At 40.8% G+C, this 25,510-nt stretch overlaps 2 protein-coding genes across 2 annotated transcripts in view; both read right to left on the reverse strand.

Moving 5' to 3' along the window:
* Nucleotides 1-493: 493 nt before the first annotated feature.
* TMEM171 (transmembrane protein 171) lies at nucleotides 494-11,025 on the reverse strand. The gene is made up of 4 exons (XM_080973176.1): nucleotides 10,937-11,025; nucleotides 3,890-10,444; nucleotides 3,020-3,161; nucleotides 494-1,254 (listed from the first exon to the last, which is right to left on the reverse strand). Coding segments are annotated over exons 2-4 (768 nt in total). The 5' UTR covers nucleotides 4,515-10,444; nucleotides 10,937-11,025; the 3' UTR covers nucleotides 494-1,253.
* Nucleotides 11,026-15,508: 4,483 nt separating this feature from the next.
* The window catches only part of FCHO2 (FCH and mu domain containing endocytic adaptor 2), a 68,883-nt gene continuing 58,881 nt past the window's right edge, over nucleotides 15,509-25,510 (reverse strand). The window contains exons 21-26 of the mRNA XM_080972545.1: nucleotides 25,178-25,333; nucleotides 22,909-23,041; nucleotides 22,208-22,407; nucleotides 21,546-21,610; nucleotides 20,123-20,287; nucleotides 15,509-18,510 (exon numbers count right to left, since the gene is read on the reverse strand). Of these exons, the coding sequence (XP_080828671.1) occupies nucleotides 18,488-18,510; nucleotides 20,123-20,287; nucleotides 21,546-21,610; nucleotides 22,208-22,407; nucleotides 22,909-23,041; nucleotides 25,178-25,333 (742 nt within the window). The 3' untranslated portion in view covers nucleotides 15,509-18,487. The remainder of the gene's footprint in view (nucleotides 18,511-20,122; nucleotides 20,288-21,545; nucleotides 21,611-22,207; nucleotides 22,408-22,908; nucleotides 23,042-25,177; nucleotides 25,334-25,510) is intronic.

Here is a 25,510-nt window from a genome sequence, read left to right on the forward strand (position 1 = left end):
AAATGGCCTCGGCCCAGTATACCTGAAGGAGCGTCTCCACCCCCATCATTCTGCCCAGACGCTGAGGTCCAGTGCTGAGGGCCTTCTGAGGGTTCCTTCACTGCGAGAAGCAAAGCTACAGGGAACAGGCAGAGGGCCTTCTCAGTAGTGGTGCCCGTCCTGTGGAACGCCCTCCCATCAGATGTTAAAGAGATAAACAACTACCTGACATTTAGAAGACAGGGAAGTTTTTAATGTGTGACATTTTGATGTATTTTTAATCTTTGTTGGAGGCTGCCCAGAGTGGGAGGCCCAGCCAAATGGGTGAGGTACAAATAATAAATTATTATTATTATTATTATTATTATTATTATTATTATTACGACTACTACTATGACTACTACTACTACTAGAGTAGCAGCCATGGATCCCGCGTAACTTGCAGTTTTGGCTCTTATTTCTATAGGCTAAAACTTGCCGTTGGTCACACCACCCAAGTGCTACAGTCACCACGTACATTGTGCCATAATGTTTAATCAACTGAAAATCTCACATGTACAATTTGTTAACATGAGGGTCAGCCCAAACACGCACGCAACATACTCGATGCTCTGAGGTCTCCAGTGTCTTTACTTTTGAGTTTGTCAACAGCCAAAAAAGAAAAAGGAAACAGAAAGACAAAGCCGCCAGATTTCCCCCTCCTTCTGCTTGATGTGTGCCACAGCACTATGTTCAGATGGTAGCTGACTTGACTTGAGACGTACATTGCTTTGGGTATTCCAGTTACATACAAGGTGCCAAATGAAGAGGTGTTAAGGTGGTGGGTCCTTCGTGTCCCAAGTATTTCTCTGTAGATTGCCTTGGCTTCGTTTTCCAGTAACAGAAATCTTGGCTTGGCAGGCCTTCTACTTTCTTGCCCGTGGAGCTTGCTGCTCTCCTTGCTGGCTCAAAGCTCCTCCATCTCTCTTCCAAGCTATTTTCACCCTGTAATTTAACAGTCCTCTTTTATACACCTTTTATACACCTTCCCTCTTGAGTATTTCTTACAGCTGGTTCAAAGCGGATGCCAATGGATCATCTGGGTGATGTAAGGAGAGGAAGAAAAGACACATTCATTATTTACAGCTGCTCGTTTGCCCTTATAATTTTGAGATGGCTCAGAGGGATGAGAGAGTGTGGATTAAGTTCTCAGAAGGTGAATCACATCCTGACATTGTATACAGTAGCTCATTCTCTCTTCAAGCAACCAGGTTTGATGCATCAGCATTCTGTGCTCTGCAAAGAAATAACGAAAGGGTACATATGTTGGCATGCTTAATCTCTCTGTATTTGTTATTTCAATTTATACCTCGCCTTTCTACATATAGTACCCAAGATGCCTAAAAGCAATCATGATAATGTTCTATTCACCAAAGTGGTAAAATTACATCTGGCATGGATACAGCCAGTTTAATTCTAACTGGTAGAGGCCAAAGAGTACTTTGCACATGACGAATTGCTTCATATATATCATCACCCATGGTCAATGAGAGCCAGTGTGGTGTAGTGGTTAAGAGCGGTAGTCTCGTAATCTGGGGAACCGGGTTCGAGTCTCCACTCCTCCACATGCAGCTGCTGGGTGACCTTGGGCCAGTCACACTTCTTTGAAGTCTCTCAGCCCCACTCACCTCACAGAGTGTTTGTTGTGGGGGAGGAAGGGAAAGGAGAATGTTAGCCGCTTTGAGACTCCTTAAAGGGAGTGAAAGGCGGGATATCAAATCCAAACTCTTCTTCTTCTTCTTCAATGTAGAAGTGCGAACTTCTGACAGGAAGCCAATCATGCCAATTCATTGTTATAGTACAATGAAAAAGGACACAGGCACACCCGTCCCATGCCATGGTGCATGCAAATCAGTACGCAACAGCAGCACCTGTGAAAGATCTTATCTGTCAAGTAAGAAGAGGCCCCAATAATGCCATGGGATGCAAAGGCTTCTTGAATTCATTTCTGGTTGATTCAGAAAAAATAGGACAAAGGCTCTGAAATATAATGATGGAAATGATGTAATGTGAAGTGTACATTCAGATGGAATGCCTGTGACTTGTTTAACTTGTTTATAACATTTATATTCTTCCAGGGAGCTCACAGCAGCGTAGCAGTAGGGTCTGGCACCCAGGTGCTGGGAAAACCAAGAATCTGCTTATTTATTAATTAAAATATTTATAGGCTGCCCCCTCATAAAAATATCAGGTGGTATACAGCAAACTATGTAGGTGAATAAAACATAAAGTATAATTAAAAAATACAAAATCATAGAAATGACTGGCTCCTCTTTAAAAGGTTTACACAACTGAATAGGCCTGCCGGCATGAAAAGGCAAACCCAAGCAACATCACTGTGTACCCACCCAATCTTCTCTCCTGCGTCCCCCACCCCACCCCTCATGGCTGCTTTCTAATCTAAACAAAAAATAAGGGAAGAAGGTATTTGGAGAGCCAATTGTTGGTCTTCCATGTAAAGTCCAGTTTTAAGCACATCCATTACCAATCTTCTCTGGTAATGGATGTGCCAATCTTCTTTGACTAGTGGGCATTGTGGGGTGTGTGGCACAACTAAAAATGGCCGCCACGTTTAAAAGACCAGAGAAAGAGCCAAGACCTCAAAACGGAGTAGGAATTCCTCCAACCCCAAGAGGGGGGAAATAGCTACATAAGCCAATGCTGTGCTTGCTCACTGTGAGAACCTCTTTGTACCTTCCTTCTATTCAGAATGAAAATAAGGGTGGATGTCCAATCCTGGCATCCAGTGAAATATGGGCCTTGTTAAGAGAGCCTGCCCAATGTTGGCAGGGACACTGCCAGTGCAGCAAACAGGAACTGAGCAGGAGCAGCAAACAGTGTCTCATGTATTGTTGACTTCTGAAGAGATTTTTGCTGGGACCTTTTGTGGGTGCCACCTGAGGTACTGATAAGCCCACTGGTGCCCACTTTTGCAACCTCTGCATTAGCCCATGTGCAAAATGCTCAAAATGCTCAAATTTAAAAGTACAAATGATCTTACCAATTAATAAAAGTGCTGTGGTACGGTGGAGGATTTTCACTTAAAGGCAAATCACTTGTTACCACGCTAGGAGTTATTGTTTGCAGCGGACAGTCAGCGAAATAAGGTGGTGGCGGTGGTGGGAATACCATTACAGTATCACCTACAAAAGAAAAATCCAAAACTTTTAAGGTCAAATTTATCTGCAGTTCTCTTTGGAGCAACATGCAAGATACCCCTACTTGTGATGTGCACTTCATTAAGAACCATCACCCAGGCATTAGGGCATCTTCAAATTATTTGATTAAACTCTTATCAGTCTTTCCCTACTACACTTTGTTGGAAAACAATTGCACTTTTATTAGCACGCAGAATATTGTTATTATTTATTAAATTTCCACACTGCCCTTCATCAAAGGATCACAGGGCAACTTAAAATATTTTGAAAATGCTTGGAGATTAAAGCTTTAAGATCTGCATTCGTCTAGACACACAAATGGTGTAACGCCATAAACTGGAAGGTCTAAAATACTGTTGTAGGGGCTATTGAGACAAGTGCTCTCAACACAATGTGAAGTGGTATTGCTATTATACTTTGTAAAATAGAATCCAGTTCTCTCATTAATTTCACCACTGTTCTGAGGAGTGTACTGTACTTCAAAAGCAGTCCTTGCAACTATACTTTCAGTGGCAGATTCTGGAGTTTATCTTCTTACCCACCCTGACTTCTTCTTCTACCATTCCCACATTCCAATTCCAAAATTCTTCCCTCCCCTCCTAATCCACCCCTCAAGTGCTGGGGAGGAATGGGGCGTCCTTGCAAGTGTCTCCTGTTGCTGGCATCTAGGGACTGCCCACTTGGAAGACTTCTTGGCTGTGTCATTCACTTACCCACTGTAACTTGAAATGATTCAGGATCCAGCTGTTCTTCTTCATTGACAGAAGACTCCTGGACGAAATTTATGTTTTGTTTCTTTTTAATGTGAGCTATCACAAAGAAACACAATCCAATGAGCACAATCAAAGGTCCCATGGTCTGAACAGAATGAAATCCACAATCCTGGAGTTCAACATTAGAAGTATTGCTATGGTTAAACTGCTGGTAGCGCCAACCTGGGCTACATCCCGGAATCCAAATGCCAAGGACGCTGATTAGCATCCCACTAGTTAAAAATAAAAAACCAAAGACAAGGAACTGAGCAAACTGGCAGTTTCCTCGACAAAAAACAAACCCGTACACCTGGTCATCTTGCAATTGCACCTCTCTGAGGTAGCCTTTAGCTCTCGATTGTGCCAGAATTATACAAACTAGTCCAGTAACAGCAAGCAGAGGCCCAATGATTTTGAGGGCTCCTTTACAGTCACCAAAGGCACCACTCGGGCACGTCTGCAACACAAACATCGAAAGCAGAAATCCAGCACATAACAACGTAATGCCAAAAACGAAAAGGAAAGAGATAAGTTTCCTAGGATGTCCATTATCTCCTTCATGCATGGAACCAGGAACTGGATACATTATTATTATTATTTTTAAATCCCTCTTCAAACCAAGGAATAACAAGTTTTCTTCTATGGAGATCAGAATGACATTACCACTTCAGTAGGCCTGAGAACGAAAATGAAAAGAGGACTATGATTATTAAGCCAAGGGCAACGACAGATAATTCACATATTGAGTCTGTCCCTTATTTACACCCGCTGGGTGGGAAAAGGATTGCTCCCGGGCAGAGTTGGGGATATGACATGGGGGAAGAGGAAGTTAGCTGAATCCTCTGCTTGCTCAGGGGGTGGTCTTGCCTATGAGAATGCCATGTTACATCAGAATAAGAGGCAGCTCAATCTGAAAATACTTTCACTGAAGTCAGGGTAAAGCTCCAAATGCGAGCCCCACCTTTCCCCTCTCTGTTACCATCTCCCCACCACATACAACGGATGGCAGGAGAGTCTGACCAACTCTGCAACCAGTTGTGGCATTAACCCCAGGAGTACATAAACTAGAATATAGTTCACATACATCAACATTTGTGGCATAGGGCCATAGCCGTCTGCCTCCATGGCTGGAGAGTTTGGAACACATCAAGTGGGAATTGTTCCCTATTAGGAACTGTGGTGAAGGAGCACACTTTGCACAAACAACAAATGATGAATAAGGCTAGTCTTCTCATATCTTTTACAGATGCAAATAACTACCAGGAACCTCAAGCATAGGCTGCAAAGACAAGGCACCTCACACAGATAAGCAAGGGGGCGGTGACTCACTAGAGAAAGAGAGCTCATGTCCAGAGTTTGAACCCGAAGGAAGTAAAAATAATAATGTGTGTGTCTTGAGCAACACAGTGTCTCTCAACCCTCTATGTGTAGTTCCTCAGCATCTCTCACTTGGAGGTCCCTGGGTCAGTATGCAATTTGCAGTGAAGGGCTCTCTGTTGTTTACACTAGTACAAGTAAGCTCCTACCATGCCTTCACAGCCTTCCAGAGCCCCAAAGGTAGGTTCTCAGGGGATCAGATTGGAAAAAAGTGTTGGCTGCAAGCAATGATGGACGTGTATCCGTTTTTATCACTAGTACTGCGGCAGGGCTGCTCACTTTTGCAAGTACCCCTGCTCAGATATCCACATGGCTCTCTCTTGCTACATCAGGGACTTGAGGTTTGTTTCACTGAAGCTAGTAAATGTTGTAAACTTAATTCAGTAGAATTGAATAAACTCTCAGGGTAGCTGAAATGTAGAGAGATCGACAGGCTGTGGTGCATGGCTAGAGCAGCAGCCTACCTAAAATCTGGTGCCCTCCAGATGTTTTAGACTACAACTCCCATCAACTCGATCATTGGCCATGCTGGAGTTGGTGTCCTAAACATCTGGAAGGCAGCAGCTTGGGGGAAGGTTTGGCTGGAGTGCCGAACTCTGACTGAGGGAAACCTGAGTTCAGATATCAATAGCTAACAAGCTCCAGAAGGCTTTATGCAATCCTTCTTAGACTAGTGTCACAGGGGTACTGTGGGGGGATAAAATGGGTCAACTCCATGTAAGAAGCATTGAGCATCTTGGGATATAAATGTGATAGAAAAATACAAGACCATGGCAGGCAGGCAGGAAGAGACAAGGATTTGCATGCACTTAGAAGGACAGAAGTCCAAAGTCCATTTGCAACTATTAAAGCAGAAAGCAAAAACTCATTTGTGTGGCTGGTCACAAGTTAAATTGCAAACCTTCACACCTGTAAAAATGTATTTATGATTGCAAGGATTCCTTGTAAGGAAATAAAGGACTGCAGAGAGACCATGAAGAAAAATGCAGTTTGCTTCCTAGCCCCAAACCCGCATTGCGCACAAAACAGGCCAGGATTTTACTCCTCAGTCTGATATACATGATACAGAGGGGATGAAATAGCAGGTCCCCATCTTCCCCAGCACTTTATTCTAGCTGGATTGCATAAGAGGGTTTATTCCATGTGATCAGCTTCAGCTCAAAAGGCAACAACTTCAACCCTGCTCTTACCTCTAGGCACCTGCCCTCAATAAAGGAGAAAAATGACAACACTGGCATCATGCAAGACATGCTGAATTATAAACCAAATGGTTCCACCTATCAGAGACATATTGGGGAACAGCACAGACTAGCCAAAATATCCCAGTCCACTGTGTGGATACAAGTAAAAGACTCCTTCCAGGAACACCAACATGTGGGGTGGAGCTTAACAAGTCACATGGTGCTTTGTTTAAGGATGTTGGGAATAGTAGCTCTGTAAGGGGTAACCTACAGTTCCCAGGATTCCCTGCGGGAACTAATGTTTTTTACATGTATGGTGTGTGTGAAGCCTTTACTACAGCTCAACAGGTCTGGATCTGTCCAGTGTTCATATGAGAAATTGTCCAATAAGCCCCTTGTAGGCTAATATAAGCTTCTTGAAGTGATAAATTAGGCAATGAACATTGCTGTAGGGTAAGGTAATTAATGCTGTGTACACATTCCTGTCTACTCTGTATCCAGTGCATCCCCACTGCAGCCTAGGAAGCAGTGTACACCCAATGTTAACTCACATCTTTCCTGTATCTATCCTGTAATTTCTTAGGAAATGCTGTGCTTTGATCATGTGTATTTTCTCCAAACCACCTTCGATCCAAATGGGAAAAAGAACAACTTAGCTGTGTTTTAAGCCCATAATGCATAAAACACCTAAAAGCTATACACTGTGAAGAATTTACATCTACCCCTTGCAAGGGGCTCCGTAAGATTTTCATAACGCATCGACAGCTCTTTTACTCCATCACAGCATCCCTGGTCTCTATTGTGGGGATACTGAAAAGAATGGAACACTTAGAGGAGTATGAGCTTTTATGTATTTAAGAGAATTTGTATGCCACTTAATTGTAAATAGAACCTCTAAGAGGTTTGCAGAGGTTTTACACGTGTAGAATAATTGTGCTCAGGATGGGATACAGGAATGTGCCTGAACTCTCTGATTATCCGTGTGCAGAACGGGGTGGGCAGAGAGAGAAAAAGCAACATACACATCCTGTGCAGTTTAGTTTGGCATTGCAGATCCTCAGGTGTGCCAAAGGGCAGCATGGCCTTTAAGTCCCTAAAGACACTGCAACGAAAAGCGCCCCACTCACAGATAGGATGCTTGTGCATGGAGGTTTTTCCAGAAGTGATTTCTTTCTACGTTTGGTAAATTTATAGCATCAAACTGGAAGCAGAGTAAAGCCTTCCATAAACAAAGCTTCATACTTCCCTTCTAAAACATGATAGAAAGTCATAAGACTAGGACAAATGGAAATAATTTGAAATGATATAAAGTCTACATAAAAGAAAAATATGGACGTCTTTATTGCTGTTTTAGAGGAAGTGTCCTTTCCTCACCAATAATGTAGCAATGTAATTTAGCAGACACAAATATATATAAAAGGGAAGTCGGGCATATTTTTTTAATTCTTTCAATACCACAAAAGAATGAACACAAAGAACTCTCTGTTGTGGGTTTCACATGGGGAAATCTAGCGCCTATGCTAGAAAATTTATATAGTTTCATTTTCAATTAACTTGAATCTGTAAAACTAAGGAAGTTCTACCATAACACATTAAGAGTGCCTATTTGGTTTTTGATGAAGTCATCAAAGCTTGCCATCCCCACAACCCCCACATTGTCTCAACGTAGAATGTGCCAACTGTACAATTTGAAGATCTGGCATTTATGTGCTACCCAAATTTACCCATAGTGATCTGCAGCAAAGGAGAGAGGAAACAAGGATTCGAAGTATTAGTGAACCTAAGGTCATATGTCATGGGAATTATGAAGTCAAAACAGTAGAAAAGATCATGATGTACACTGAGGCTCCAACCCAATGTGTATTTACTCAAGAATAACTCCATGAGACTTTGGAGTAAACATAAAAAGGATTCAGTAGAAACTTCTGAATTAATTTCCTGACACTTAACAGACACTAACACAGAATCAGCTAAAATGAGTTGTGATTAAATCCTGTTTAAAGCCAACTCAACAGCTGTAATGACTGACCAGAACTCCAAGGGATTTCACCATCACTTAACAGTGAGCTTTGCTCCCATACATTTCAGAAGTAAGGGGCTTACTCTCAAGTAATTGGGTACAGGACAGCAATCCAAGTGTAGCTGGATCTGGGTTAGAATACGAGATACCTGGCACCCGCAGACTCCCACTGAAAACTAAGGAAACTAAAACTTTATTGAATTAGGAGCTTTAACTGGATAACTAATAATAATCTTGTGTGTGTTTATAAAGAGCAGTTTTTAGTTTGTTAAAGCTTGCTGAAGCTTTAGGGTTGCTGCCCCTCTGTAAACCAAAACCAAAACACAACACCCTTTTGAGAAAGAATCATAGTTCAGTGGAAGAGCACATGCTGTGCATGCAGGTAGTCTCAGGTTCACCCCCTGGCATCTCCCGATACGGTGGAGGAAAGACTCCTGCCTAAAACCCTTGAGAGCCACTACCAGTCAGAGTAAACAATACTGAGCTAGAGGGACAGGTAGTCTGACTCAGCACACAGCAACTTCCTATGTTCCTAACAATACAGTGAGATGTGAGGTCCTCATTCCATCAAAAAATAAGGACAAAGAAATGAATAATGGGCTTCCAACTACAACACAAGCAGGAGATTGCATATGACATGTACTGCGTACCTTCCAATATATGCAGTTATCTATGCTAAAGACTGATAGCATTAAAAGCTAGACATTATTCAAAATCAAGAGTAGCTCTGGATGTTAATAGATTGCTGCCAGACAGATGCACAAGTGACTTTTTTCATTCAATATAGATGTTTATTAATAATGACTGAAGAAAAGATAAACACATGAGGAACACGTAGCTCATAGACAAGGGGTGAAGCTTCTTCAGCCTTCCAGTTGTTGTTGGACTTTGACTCCTTTCAGCCCCAGCGAGCACAGCCAAGGGCAAAGGATGATGGGAGCTGCTGTCCAATAACATCAGGAGAGTCACTGGTTGCCTGCCAGAGATGCATATAAAAGTATGCCTTAGCAAGCAGCCATGCACAAGTGCACCTTTGAAACTTATAAGTAAAGATTAGGGTACATATGGCTGGAAGCACTTCTGCAGTTAAATCTGAAGCTTTTTTTTGTAATCAAATAGGCACATTTGTTAAAGTACTGAATTGCATTTGGGAGACCTGGTTCAAATATCCGCTCAGCTGTGACCTTCGGCCAGTCACTGAGTCTCAGCCTAACCAACTTGCAAGGTTGTTGTGCCAATAAAATGAAGAAGTGGGTGCTCCTTGGAGGAAAGGCAGGAAATAAATGAAATATTATTCTTTTTTTTAATGCTGAGTCAATAGGAGCAAAACACCCCTAACGCATCTGTTGACATGCCCCTACTGAAGAATGAGTTCAGCAATGACTTTGAAATATTCTTTTCTGCAAGTATGCATATTTCCCCATTTAGATCGCTAACTTTTTTTACACAGTTTGCATGCATCCCCTTTCCACATAACAAAACATTAAGAATGCCAAAACTCATTGTGTGCAGTGTTTGTGAAAGGAGGGAAATCAGTTTGCTAGTAAGACAATAAATACTGTGTCATCCAACTACAGTTAGCAGGTAAGGAAGGGAATATACTAATCCGATCTGGCGCCAGCAGCCTGTACACACAGACATGGTTGCTCCTGGGTGTTGTTGGTTCAGCATTAAAGGTAAGGGCAGAGAGCATGACCTGTAAAAAGGAGACAGCATAGGAACATAGGAAGTTGCCTGATACAGAGGCAGAGCAATGGTCCATCGCTACTGACTGACGGGCAGCTGCTCTCTACGGTTTGAGACAGGGCATGACTTTCCCAGCCCAGCAGATGCTCTACCACGAAGCTGCGGCCACACTGCATGGGGCAAGAGCGCCCATTTCTTCGCGTGAAGATCGGCGACCCCTTGCACACGAGGAGGACACCCTGCAACGCAGTTCTGAGAAATGAAACGAGTCAAAAGCGCGGCCTTTTTCCAAGGACACACCTGGCGGGCAAGCGCCCAGCCCGAGACACACAAGCGCTTTTACGCACGCCATGTCCACCCCCGTGATGGTCGGCACGTACCAACCCCCCCCACCACCACCTTAAACGCCACCCAGAGGAGTGCGGTAGCATGACAGGAAGCTGTGAGGGGGGGGGAGAGAAAAGCTGCAATACCCTGAGGATGGGGAAAGCGTCGGCCCTCGCCTAATGCACCTGGAGGAAGGCGGGTGGGCTGTTGTTTTCCTCCCCAGAGGCGGGAAAGCTCCAGCCTCTCATTGGCGCTGTGGGGGAAAGGGAGCCTCTCTTTCGCCTCCTGCACCTCGGCCCCAGCCGCCATTCCCGCCACGACACCCAGGGATAGGCTCCCCCACCTTCGCCTCTCTTTCCCCCCTCCGCATCTTGACCCGAGAGAGGTTGCTGGCGGCACAAGAAGCGCGGCGAATACCTCCAAGCAGAGCGGCTCGAGGAGCGCCGCCTTCTCTTCGCTGGGGGGCGCGGAGTGAGGCGCTGCGCCGCTGGCCGACAGCCGGGCCGCCTCCCTTCGGCGTCGGGGGTTGACGTCGCTGGGTTGGGGCCGCCCGGAGTGACCTTGAGCGGGAGCCGCGCGGTGATTTTTCCCCTCTTTCCCTTCGGTCTCCGCTTCTGAAGGGAAAGAGAGGATTCTTTACCCGGCCAGCGCGCCGTCCTGTGCGAGGCAAGCGCGCCCTCTGGGGTGGAGAAGAAGCCCCCTCAGCACCGGGCGGGGAGGCGCGCCTGCGTCCGCCAAGCGGAGGGCGGCGACTGGGCAGGGAAAGTGCCTGAGGGCTGGGAGAGCAGGAATGGGGGGACTCTGTGGCTGCCCGGAGGGGTCCCTCATGCTAGGCGCCCCCTTCGCTGGAGGGCAAGGCAAGAAAGTGGGCTTTTAAATTAGCAGGACGCTCAAGGAACAGAAACCCCTCTAGTCCGCAGGTGCAAGCCGACTATTTCATTGCCAGGAAGAATAAAGCTGCCACCTAAATAAATAAAAATACACCCCAAGTCTTTTAGATAATTTTGGATATATTCAATGCAGTAAGAAAGGACCATGCAGGAAGAAGCCAGGCTTCAACTGGCCATTTTCCGTCTTGGGTTCTCTGTGACAAACAGGCACATTTCATACTGTCACATTTTAAACTGCTGCAGGTTCACTAGAAAATGTGTAGTGGAAAAGACAGTGGCACTGGAGCTCTAGAAAATTAATTACCGTATACGAGTTTATTGTGGAATCGGTATTGCTCCCACCTCAAGTCAAGCACATCCTGGTCAAAATTCCAGCTCCTACTTTTTTAACAGCAGGAAGTTTGTTATCTACAATCACTCCTTGGTGCCTTCTGTCTTTTGTCATGTGTGATTACGTTTTGGTGGGTGATAGGTATCTTTGCGCCCCTTTCCATTTGCTCTGCACCAGAGTACAACTCAGCCGTTTGGTTCTACAGACCCCAACACCAAAGGAAACCTCCAGTATAACCACCATGAAACGTTAGCTGGGTGTTTAAGGCAGATAATATTACCTTTTGCACACTTCTTGGTAACTAATTTTTAAAAGTATGCACACTCTGGTTCAGAACTACATGCATGCCCAGCATGGGAAAAGGTAGCAAAAGTCAAGGGAGGAGTGTGAGAGAGGAAGGACAGAAAAACAGGGCAGGTATATTCTATCAAGCTCTGCTTGCTGGTATGGATGGCAGAACAGCAATGAATGTTGAATGAAAAATAAATGCATGGAAGCTAATGTATCAGATGTATATAGAGAAAAATCAGATCAGAATGACACATTTGCAATATGAAGTTCTTCTGTGGAAGCATTCTAAGTACAGTAATAATAATAATAATAATAATAATAATAATAATTTAGTCTAATACCACCTCTGAATCTTTTCAGGATTGAGTTTTGGTTTGTTGACCCACATCCAGCTTCTCAACATAGGCCTAGCACCTCAGCTGCCTTTCCTGATTCAGATGGAACAGAGTTAGTTGTCCTTCACATACTGATGACACTTCACGTCAAATGACAGCTCCCATGGGCTTCATATAGATGTTAAATAGCATGGGGAACAAGATGGAACCCTGCAGGAGACCACAGGAAAACTGCCATTGCCTTGAACAGTGCCCCCCCCCCCTACTTTCTGGAAACAACTGTGGAGGTAGAACAATTTAAGTACAGTATCCTTAGTTCTCATGTTGAGCCCCTCCAGAAGGATATCATAGTATTTAATGGTATCAAAAGCCTCTGCAATATCAAGAAGAATGAGCAAGGCTACATGCCCTCCTTCCATCTCTATCCTGACAAATGTAATTAACCAGGGTGACAGAGGTAGTTATGACCTGTCCTGAAGCCAGACGGAGATGGATCCAGGCATTACGACTCCTCCATGCATCCCTGAAGCTGGACTGCCATCACCCTTTCCAACACCTTTCACTTAATGGGTATATTTGTCATTGGGTAGTAATTATTTAACAGTTCATGGTCCAAAGATGTCCTCTTAAGACGGCAGTCCACTCTCCAGTAATTGTACACTTAGATGGTCTACATTTGCCAGCTTGCAACTAAGGGTTCATTCTTACATTGTAGTGATAGTATAGCTGCCACTGAGATCACAAAGGACTCCTAACCAAATGGGCAGCTATTTTAAGAAGCGGTACATCGACCCAGTCTACTGTGGAAGGATCCAGCCATGTGTAGGATTTTTACTATAGTAATCTATGATGAGTTCAATGAAATTGTTATCCTGTTTTTCAGGTGATTTTAACCAAGCTAGGAAGATCTGAATTCAGCACACTTTGCTGGTATGGTTGAACTCATTCTAGCAAATAAATAAAATGTTTCACGCAAAAAGTGTTTTAGATTAGAAACTTGCACACTCACATTCATAGAGGAAGCCACACCAGAATAGTTGGCATAGCTAACCTGTGGCACTCCAAATGCTGCTAGACTACAGCTCCCATAATTTCTGGCCTTTTGCCATGTTGCCAGGAGTTGATGGGAGGACCTCAGGTTAGCAACCGCTGCCATGTAAAATTGGCTCCTCATTGTATAAAAAACAAATATACAGGTGATGTAGATAACAAAGTTTATAAGATCCCAGTTTAACCAGCTCAGGTCTTCCACTTCTAAGCCGCTTTGGAAACAACAGTTTTATACATTGTATAAACAGGCCCTGCCACATATTCTTTTGATGACAGTTTAGCTAACTGGCCAGGTGACCTGGCCATGAAAGGAGATATGCCTACCCTATGCAAATACAGTCAAACCTCCGTTTACGTAACCCTCTGGTTACGTAAACTTCAGGATGCGAGTGCGGCAAACCTGGAAGTATTTTACCGGCTTTCACCCCGCACGCATGCGCAAAAGCGGTCTTCAGGTTGCGGAAAACTCTGGATCCGACCGGACCTCTGGAATGGATTCTGTCGGCGACCAGAGGTACCACTTTACTGTCCCCATTGTTTGAGCAAACACCGAATAACTAAAATAAACCTGGATGGTGAAAGTATGTTGCCTCTCTGAGGTTACTTCTCGTTTATCACCAGAGACACAAAAGAAAGGACTTGACACTTTAACATGGCAGGAATACAAACTGCAGAAAAAGTGTATTTGGCACTGGAATAGATGTAGATAAGAAAATACAGACTTTGAAATTCTTGAGTGAAGCCTGTTGGCTCTTGCTCTCAAATAATGTATACCGTATACACTATCACAGCTAAAAGACAAGGTGGGACACTTAACAGAGTACTTCAACGCCGGCGTCACAAACTTTGAATCAAAATAATTTATAATAAAGCTAGTAATGCAGAAAAGCAAAACAAAGTCAATTTGTGACGGTAGTTGTTACGGTGCCCTTATGGTAGTTGTTGCAGCTGATATTGATGTTTAAGAGGATATATTATATAATAGTTATCTGTGTTGCTCTAAAATGTGGATATATTTTTGCATTAGATTTTTATTGGTGATATTCTTAGGTTGTAAAATGTTTAGATATTTTCTTTGAAATGTGAAGTGGTATATAAACTACATAGCCCAAGGATTCTAAAGAAAAAGAACTTGATTTCTAGATCCAGTCAATCATAAGTCTTGCTGGTTCAATGGGACTTCCTCCAAAAGAAATCTGCAGAATGGCAGTCTTACTGCCTCTTTGGGAATTACTCAGTATGATGGCTTGTCATAGCAGTGGAGCAGATAAATCATCCTTCTTGCTGCCTGACTTCTCCAAGTGGTGAGCACCAGTAATGGTGCTAGCCTGTGAAAGCACACAAAGTTTCCATCTAATTCCTCCCCTTACTAACAGGAAGGGGAAGGAAATAGCAGGCACCCATTTAGGAGAAGGAAGAGGAATGCCTTCTTTAAAATCAGGGCACATTTAAAATTGATGATGGGATCTTTGATTAATTACTGTAGCTCTGTTTGTTGTGTTTCCAAACACACCCTCTTTTTTTGGTTCTAGCAAAGCACCTGGCCTCCTGAAAATGGTGGCATAAGTGCAAGAGTGTATCTGTGTGGTGCATGTGTGTGTGTGTCTAAGAATGCATACCCATATCATCTTATTGTGCCTGAATTTTCCGATACAGGATACACTGTGCAATGTTACGTCATATACCTTACCCTCCATTCCCATAACTTTCTTGAATGGGAGGAAACGAAGTAGAAAACCAAACCATTTTCTGTTAAGTGGAAAGACAGACTGCTTTTGGCATAGGACCTACTCTAAACCCGTTGCTTCCTTCTGCCAAATCCCTTGAGTTTTTAAAAACAAAAATGGTACAAATATCCCATGAAGTTTTTCTGTCCAATGACCCTCTACAGAAAAATAGAACCATCTGCCCATAAGAGGCTGCTAGGTAGCATTTAGGTATCATTTAAAAGAAAAGGAAAAAAAACCTATTGTACCACATGCTTTAATAAAATACAAACATCTTAAAAGTATTTCCTTTGTTTGAAAAACCAACACATTTTATGTGAGAAGACTGTCCTTGACCTGAGATAGCATATAAACAGCAGAGTCAATTTATAAGTTATATATTATATGTTTATTATGGGGTGCAATATTTTTTACATTTTGTGAAAGATCAGATGTATTTACAATTTTTCTAGGAGATTTATATTGCTCTAATTTACAGTTCATACAAACCTAAAACCCTTTAGAGTTGTGTTTACAAATTCTCTCAAGAGGCAGCTATAAAACGGATCACTTTTATAAAGAAGCAAGATCCAGCTTGCTACATGCAGTTTTTCAGATATTTGTGGTTTTATACAATTTCTAGAGTTCTTTACAAATATGCTAATAAACTTGTATGGCTTCAAATTTGTAACCTGCACTCTTTGCGAATGTATGTTTGAGAACACTTGGTATTAAGGCTAGATTAAAAGTGCTGAAACTTAGCTTTTGCATGAATTTAGAAACAATACATGATTAATAATGAAAAACAAAATAAACTGAATTTCAATAGTAAGGATTAAACTGTTCAAGCAGTTTTGATTGCATTAGCAGATTACAATTAAGATTCTGGTAAAAGACTGTACCTTTTGAAATGCCAATTTATGCCAATTTTAGTTTACAAATTCTAGTAATAATTCAGTAAAGACTAACATTTTAAAATATGAAAATCCAATATATATTGCTGCAATGAAATCCCAGTTAAGATTTGATAAAACAATCAAAATGTTTAAAAAGCAAACTAATTCGCTATAAATCTTTTGACTGCAACCCTACACTTAGTTATGAATGTATAAAATATGACTAGGCTAAAATATTCAGCCCAGAGTTTTTTCAGCATTTTGGAGGCAGGGCAGTGGGGGACGACTCCCACCCAAGATTAATCTGGTCTTCAGAGAATGGGTGAAATCAAAGAATCTTGGGTATGTGGTGTGGGATTACCGTTAAAGGGAAGGTGGCATTTTTATTTTAATTTTAAAGGGGGGAAGCTTTGCTGTCAGTTCAAGAGGCAACTGGGTTGCCTTCAGCAGCTTGGCAGTCTTCCCTTTGAAATTAGAGACAGCACACCCTATGGAAACTCTACTATATCATTGACCAATGGTGACAGACACCTCTTTTCCTTCCAAGAGTGCTGCTGGGAACAACACTATGTCATGACAGTGTGTCATTCTTACAGGACATTCTGTTTCTAATTTCAAAAGGAACACTGCTCAGGGCAACACCACTTGAAATGGCAGTAAACAGTTTATTTTTCTGTTTGTTAAAAATGAAAAAAACCTTCAGCCACTTTGTAACGCAAGCCCATCCTCCAGCCAGAAGTTCCTAAATTTTGTTCCTGTCTCCCCAAAATCTCTGATATTCTGTCTCCTTTTGCAGGAGATTAAAGTGGGGGAGAGGGGAGGACAGGATACTTGGCTCAGCTTGAATATAAATTCATTTGAAATCTATGTAACATGTGCATTAACATATGCACTTGCCACTAGTTGCAGCCTTTATAGTGTGTTCCCATTCTCCAAAACTTGTGGCTAAGAGCATTATATATCTACATTTTATATATAAAGCTGACTGGTCAATCCAATACTGATTTTATAAGCATTTTTATATTTAATTATTTCCCCCCTAGACACTGCAATTCAGAAGTGCACAGAATTCCATCCCCCTTAACTTTTTATTTCAGGATTTAACAAGTTCTTAACAACACAATACACAGCAAGCTTTAAAAGTATGAATTTGTGCTAAAAATGATCCCACTAGATCACTTCTGTTGATGTTTAGTGCCACTGTGTTTAAAAAGTGATGAATCCAAACATTCAAATGCTAAGTTTATCAATTTTTAAGTTTATCAATTTTGTTGAAATTAGCATGAATGACAATTTTTGTTCTGCTCAAAATAAACATTGAAAAATATTACTTCTCTAAAGCTACTACATTTACATTCATGTCACCTTTGAAAGCACTTGAAACTTCAAAACTTTATAGTTAGCAAAAGGGAATGCTATAATTATTCTTGTATAAATTGTTTTAAACTTATTTAACACACCTTCAGGATTTTACACATCTTTGGTGATACTGAAGTTTAATTTTGATATCAAGTTGTTTTTCTGTGAATATATAAAAGTCAAGCAGTTCCCTTTACAGTGGCTGCATTTATTGCATTCAACCCACAAGGAAGCAATGTAATATTTTAGCGGCTGTTTTAGAGTTATTTGAAGTTTCCCTTCCAAATCCCTGCTTAAGGAATTATGTAGTTGTACATATTACACAGAAAAAACATCAGCTTTTCTGTATGGAAGATCTAGACATTGAAAAAAAGAAATAAGAGGCATATAGACATTTTGATAGGCACAGTTTTAAAAAGGCACAAATGTTACACATTCCATATAAAAATAAATTAATCTACAGCATTAATTAAAAATTACAACTCCCATAAAGTTAACTAATGGCAGAAGTAAATATCTGTTGTCTGTTGCAATTTTTAAAAAAACATTGCACTTTACATTTTTAAAACCATCTTTTATAAAATAATATACACTTAATTATATATGGTATATGAAAATCAAGTTATTTTGTATATGTATCTCTAACCAGATATGGCACATGAATATACAAGAATGAAACAAAAATTACTTTGCCACTTTTTTAAATGAAATGGCAATATTGAAACTGAAAAAAGTATACTTCAGTAATATTTATAGAAAGCTAAAATAATGTGGTTGCTTTTGGTATCACAAAGCACCACACCTTTTAAATACCAGAAATGACTGCTATTTTGGCTTTGAGGCTACATAAGTATTAAGCATTTGCGTAATCTTGTTTCCCAGTATTTCAGCTGACCACCTACAGATAGTGTTGGAGTTCACTTCAGTGCTAATAAAATAGTTTGTTTTAAATGACTTATTTTGGAAAGTGCATTTTTGTTGGATATAAGACTCAAAAACTAAGCAACACATTTTTAAAAAAATAAATGCATGTTAAAATAGTGTTGGAAAGGTAGTAAAATAGTGAATTTCTATTCATTGAGAGAACTCATTTCCCCCCACACTGGCTCATCAGCAATCTGCCATATATCGACCTGAAAGACAAAAAAAGCTTCTGTAGTTAATACCTTTTCAATAAAGTGAAAAACAGTTATACTAATTACTTACAATTTTCTTCTATTTAAAGATAACAACTAAGATCCACTTGTCACATACAAAACAGCCCTATTTGCTAAAGCTGCTAAAATATGCTAGCTATATAAAAGACAATGCTGTAGACTGTGCAGGCGATTCATTATGGTAATTTGACTTATTGTAAATTGATGTATATCTCTATTTCTTTTAACAGGTTTTAATTGACTTGTGGATCTATAATTGAATTTGTAATGGCTTTTAGTCAAACACAATAAATGATTTACTGATTCTTGAACTAAAGCTATATTTTTAAATTACCGTATTTTGCCGCGTAATGGTCACATTTTTTGTGCCAATTTTCCCCTTCCAAAAAAAGGGGGGTGCGTCCATTACGAGGTGAATTATGGTCAGAAGCAACAACATGCTATGGACTCCAGTTTTCTTAAGAGGGCACTGATGCAATACAAAGCAAAAGGCACAGACTTCACCCTTTCCGCTGGATTTTGCCTTCTCCCAGCGCGAAGTTCTGTTGGGAGAGGTGGCGGCTTCAGGCATTGTTAAGAGTTCTTTCTTCCTGGGTCTCTCAAGGCTATTTGCTCGTGCAGAGGCGGGGGAAGGTGGTGGATAGGCAGTGGAGATGTTTGCCTGCCCGCTGCTTCCCCTTCTTGGCAAGTCCAAGGTGGCGGCACTAGTGGCAGTGGCAGCAGAAGCAGCCCGGGCCTGGCTTTGCCCTGCCTTGCCTTGTCTCCTCTAGCTGGCAAGCCAGTGAGGGCCTGGACTGCAGCCCTCACTGCCTCAGGGGCCCCCTGTGCCTACTCCCAGCTTGCCTCAGAATTACCTCTGCAACTATTACGCAGGGAATGCTCTGGGACCAATTTTGGGGTCTGAGAAGGGGGTGCGTGACTATTACACGGTGGCGACTAGTATGCAGTGAAATACGGTATGCTTCCACATTTCCACTGGCCATAGCAAATAGGTTCCTGTGCTCTGGTGACACAAGTTCCACTCTTCTCCCTAAACGTGGAACTTCAACCAAAGCAGCAAGTGTTTTGCCAGCCTTAATTACAGGAAAGGCAGAGAGGGAGCAAGCCAACAAGGGGAGAGACAGGGACAGGCAATCATAATTTTTGGTGGGCTAACACAGCCAGCCCAAAATGGCGGCACTGTTTTCAATGTTTGAATTGTATATGTTAGAGCACTCAGTTGCTTATATTCCAAGATGTCAAGTCAGTACAGAACTCAGGTTTTTTCCACACACTTTTCTCAACAGATATGTCTGTAGAACAGACACTGGTATTTGTCATTGTAAATGTTGTAAAATGTGAAGGGGAGATTCGTGTCAAAGCACTGTGACTGACAGGGGAAACTCTCCTGAGTCTACTACATTACAGAAAAAGGTTTTCCCTTTGCACTCATGGTCCTGAGTGTAGAAGAACCACAGTGAGTCACAGTGTACTTTCAGGAGGTATGTCTGACTTCCATGCAAGGGCAAACTGGTACTGCATTAACCACATCCCACTGATGATTAAAAAAAGTAAGAAATGTATGTCCTATTATGATTATGCTTCTTACCAGTGGCAAATCTCTTCTTAAGTAGGGAAAGCCGGTAGCCAGTGCCTACTAGTTCAACGTCTACTCCTGAAAGTGTGCTTCCTTCACTGATAAATTGCACTGCAAGTGTTGCTGGCTTGCTGGGTCCTTCTGAAAGGTCAAATTTGGCTCTGAGGGAGCCAGAGCCTATTCAGGGGGAAAACACACACAAAGTGAATAATAATTAAGGACTTGGTTTGTAATGCAACATCTAGCTGGATGGGAAATAATTTGGAGGATACCTTGATAAGTCAATAATACAGGCATGTACATTTCAGCACATAAAAAGTCAACATCTGCACTGGGGAACCTTCAGTCCATGGACCTATTTAGGCCCAGTAGGACTTCTAACGTGGCTTGCAATAGCATTTCCCTCAAACCACATCCACTTGCTCTACACCTGATGTAATGTGATGTCAAATGTGGGGTGGTTAAGACACAGGTGCAAAGGAGCAACTGGGAATTTAAGCTTCCAATTGGTACTTGGGGCTCACTGACTGCACTGATCAGCTGACCTAGGCCCAGGTAGTGTGGTAGAAGGACTAGAGGAGGAAGTGACCACATTTTCACAACCTGCGCTTGCACACTCACTCATTTAAACTTATCCATGGTTTCCTTTCATTGAGTTTAGGATAAATAGGCAAAACCACTATTTCTCATTGCTATTTTGATGACCAAAGCGACAGCCTATAATATCCAATGCCAACTTTAAAACTGCAAATATATAGTTGAATTTATTTTTGAAGGTAAGGTAAATTATAAAAGTGCCTTTCGAACAAAAGAGACCTAGAAATACAATAAAAGGTAAATGGACCCCTGACTGTTCAAGTCCTGTCGCGGACGGCCCTGGGGTTGCGCCGCTCATCTCACTCTATAGGCCGAGGGAGCCGGCGTTTGTCCACAGACAGCTTTCCGGGTCATGTGGCCAGCATGACTAAGCCGCTTCTGGCGAACCAGAACAGCGCACAGAAACACCGTTTACCTTCCCACTGGAGCGGCACCTATTTATCTACTTGCACTTTGACCTGCTTTCGAACTGCTAGGTTGGCAGGAGCTGGGACCGAGCAACGGGAGCTCACCCTGTCACGGGGATTCAAATCGCTGACCTTCTCATCGGAAACCCCAAGAGGCTCAGTGGTTTAGACCACAGCACCACCCGCGTCCCAGAAATACATTAGTAGGAATCTTTTTCCACCTAAAAGGCCCCCCAAGACATGTAAATACACTGATATAAATATATAATACATATAAAAATGTGGAAAATGTATAAAATTATCTATATACTAGACACACCATTAAGTATGTATCAGTTTTCCACTGCTTACTTGTTAAATTTGAAATAGAAGATAAACAAGAAATAATTATACACTGGTTAACTTTAATTTTTTAAAAAACACTTTCTTACCTCCATTATCTGATTTTTCTGAAATACTAGATAATTTCCATAAAGCTTTCATCTGCTCTGAATTCCTGTTAAGAAGTAAAGTCTGGTTATTGGACTGCAGCCTAATGGCAAATTTTTATAGAACTCCCTTCCAGGTAAAGGATATACAGCCTGGCTTCCTTTTGGAAGTTCAGTGCCTATTTATGACTTCTCTTTTTAATTCCATCAGGCACTTTAATTGAAGTTTGATTTTATAGTTTAAATTGATTTGTACTTTTTTTTTGGTATTGTATGCCTGTAAACTGATAAGAGACAATTGTAGCAGAATATATATTACTTAAATAAATAAATATTTTAATATTTTCATTAACTTTAATTTTTTCTTTTTACTTTATGCTAGATGCCGGGCAGAACAAGGAAATTAACTTTGTAGTCTTAAAATATCCTGAAAAAGTCATTGTTTTGTTGAAGGTTTGTACTAAAGCAGAAAACCTAGTTTTCTGTGTATTATCTTTCAGGAGATGTACAGCACCCCTAATACCAGTACCATGGTACGAAAAATTTAAAAATAAAAGGATTGCTTTTCACAATGTTTCAGATGTAAAACAGCAGCAGCATAGTGGAATGAATTCCATGTAGTATCAGCAGTAAAATAATAATAATAATTTTTTTTAAAAAATTACCATTTTGCTGGAGGAAGTGACTGCATATTCATTACACCTCCATCAACCGGTACCACGACCTGTATATTAGAAAGCATAGTTGGCACTGCCATAGAGGCCGGGTTGTATTTGTAATCGACTCTTACATCAGTAGTGTTACTATTGCACTTCCAGTACGTAGCAAGATTCAGAGGTGTAGATTGGATGCCATTTGAAGATACCTTTGAAAATAATCAAATAATGACTTTTAGGTCCAATAATGAAAACTATAAAGTTTCAATTTTGTGCTGCGTTCTGCAAAATATACTTAATCAGAAACTTTACACTTAATATGTATAAATTAACAACATTACTATAAAATGTCCTGAAAATGGCTACGTTGCCAGGAAATACTTTTAGATGATAAAGGCACAGACTGAAGTTATGAACTCTTGGCTCCAAGATGTGTCTTTCAGTACTGCAAAATATTTGTCCTGATCTTTGAACCCATCTGGGCAAAAAAAGGCAACAAACAGCACGTTGCAGCTAGGACAACAGCCAAGATCAGAAGTATTAGGTTATCATATATGAGCCTTAAAAAGAAAATACCAGAATGTTTCTATAAATACTGTGAGGAAAAAGTCTGAACAAATTAATCAAGGGAAGAGTCAATTGCTTTTTTTGCAGTCAGATGCAAAGCCAAGCTAGTGTGGTGTGAGTAAAGTAAAAAAATTAAAAGTTACCTGATATTTTAGAACATCTACATTATAGTAAGAAGCCGAAGGATTCTGTTCCGATAGCTTCTTGAGGTAGACTGTAACAGCTTGCATGTCCATCCAAAAATCTCTTACATTGGAATCGCTTTGTGATGGATCACTGTGCACAAAAAGTTGGTGAAAACACAGGTTTTAGATTTCTTACATATTGGAAATGTTTTGCAAAAGAAGGAATACAAAGTATTTAACCATCTTTTAAAACTACTTCTATGGATGGGGGTTGGATCCAAAGGGTCCGCAGCACACACAGAAGAACTGTTTTATACCTTTGCAGAAGATCACACAGACAAATGGGAGCTGCTATGGAACCCACCGATTAAAACTAAATGAACTCTTGCATATTTGCAGAACAGTGACTTTGTCTCTGCTCATGATGTTTTGCTGTAGCAGAGAGGCTAAATTACAACCTGAAAGTTTCTGGTTTCACTTCCCCTCTGCCCATATATAACTAGAAGGACTTGGCATTTCACACATTCTCTGCCTCAGCATCCTATATGTAAATTCTTTGGCTTCTGTAGTTGCTGAAATTATATGGCTATCTGGAAAGTTCAACTGTTATTTCTTTATTATAATGGTTTTATGCATATTGTGAACTGCTTTATGATGTATAAATAAAAAGCAGTATGTAAGTAAATGAATAAAGTATGATGGTAAAAATGTTGCAATACACTACCTCTACAATTTTATACTCAATTTTGCATTTTTACACAGTGGGTGCTATATGAAGTAGCTGGAAGTCTACATCCACTGTAACACATAGAGAGGAGCAGCCCAGGATGAATTTAATTTACTTCATAATAAATGTTGCACAAATTATATTTATGTATAACCCTGTAGAAGAAAGCATGGTCATTTTAAACACACAAACAGCATATCCTGGGGAAAATTCATATTGTCCAGTAAGAGAGACAGCTGGTCTAAGACCGTAGCCTTAATCACTCTCATATTTATCTATTACACAGCAGTTTCTGTCCAGCTTGAGCAGCTGCCCACAGTGAACACGTTCTGAACTGAGTAAATAAATCAACTTTTTATTCAGTGGCTCAGAACATAATTAGGTGACTGCCATTAAGAGACCAGTGTAATCCATATGTAAACCCAAAATGAAGGCTGTAGTTTCTCAGGAATGAATGAGGTACTCTGTGTGTTGTGTACGGCCAATTGTTTAAAAAGCAATCCTGAAGATATATGGCATATCCTGAGCCTGCAGAAAGCTAGTAAATTGCAGAGCGACCCTCAGATTTCCATAATGCCTGGGAATCAAAGAATTCTGATAAGAGAATGTATTGCCATACTTTCAACCTGCAAGCCAAACACCTATGGGGACTCATGACTCATTATCGTTATGATGGCACACAGGCACAAATCAACAACAAGTTAAGATTGTACCTAAACATTTAAAAGTGATACAATTTTAGTTTTCCAGTTTGATGTGATGAGTGATGTCTGAACTATTCTCTAACACATGTTTCAAAACTGGATTAAATCCTTCCTCAAATGAAGGAGCTTAATATGTTTTGAAAAGTAATGTAAATAATAAAATAAAATAAAATAAAATAAATCACAAAAAGCATTAGATGCTTGCCTTGAGGAAACGAAGCATGCTATGTAATCTGTTTGTAATATCAAACCATATGAGGAAATGCAACTAGCTTCATGGGGTAAGGAATACCAGCATAGTTAGGAGGTGGGAAGACATCCCTGTTACCCATGAAATAGTGCACTACTGCTGTGGACATTATGGTTAATTAACACTGCCGCTATGCATTTTTTTAGCACCACCATTTATTTAGCATTCATCCAGTTCTCAGACACCATGGACCCACTACTGCTCTATGACTTACCCCTCTGGGAATTGTTTCTATGTCTTGTGTGTGCATGCAATGTGGACTCTGTGTGGTGAACCTGGCAGGGGGTGGTGGAGCTTTTTAAGGAGCTGCGAATCATGGTACTACGAAAAATGTTTATGGTTTAAAATTAGGTTATTTCAGTAATTTGTTCTAAGTGAGCTCTAATGGAAACTTGCAAGTTTATTAAATCTCTAAAAGTAACACTAGAATTGGAATGAAGATGTTGAAAAAGACGACAAGCATAAAATATACAATGCAATTTACCAAAGCATATTTGCAGGGTGAACAGGGCTTCAGCATGAGAGAATGTATAAATAAAATGTAATAATGCAACAAAGCACATTTATAGATTAGATAGTTTACTATTAGATAAAAAAATACAAAACCTGTATACAAGTTGTGCATTTGGAAGAACCTGCTCTAGTTTGCTTGTGTTTTTTACCCTGAAGCAGAGCACAGCTGGAGATGGATTGCTGGTGAAGACTTTAATAATTCCACTTGGGAATGAGACTGTCATATCACCAGTGATTTTCACAATACATCTAAAAAAAAGATGTAAAATTACAAGCATTACTTTTACAACAAACTATAGGATGCATGCTACGTTTAGTAAAAACATGTCCGTTGTTATAACAATCTAACTGTAAAAAAGTATTAGTTAACATACAAATTTACTAAGACTGCTCATTTATAATGCAATTTTAGAACTAGGAGAGATT

Source organism: Podarcis pityusensis (assembly GCF_964106645.2).
Source record: "Podarcis pityusensis genome assembly, chromosome: 11".
Classification (NCBI taxonomy): domain Eukaryota; kingdom Metazoa; phylum Chordata; class Lepidosauria; order Squamata; family Lacertidae; genus Podarcis; species Podarcis pityusensis.

What these genes read in the sequence shown, in the direction of transcription:
- TMEM171 (XM_080973176.1), bottom strand. Translation starts at nt 4,514, where the DNA reads ATGTATCCAGTTCCTGGTTCCATGCATGAAGGAGATAATGGACATCCT. An exon ending in ATCATTTCAAGTTACAGTGG is followed by an intron (nt 3,162 to 3,889) that starts GTAAGTGAATGA and finishes TTTCTTTTGTAG; the next exon opens with GTGATACTGTAATGGTATTC.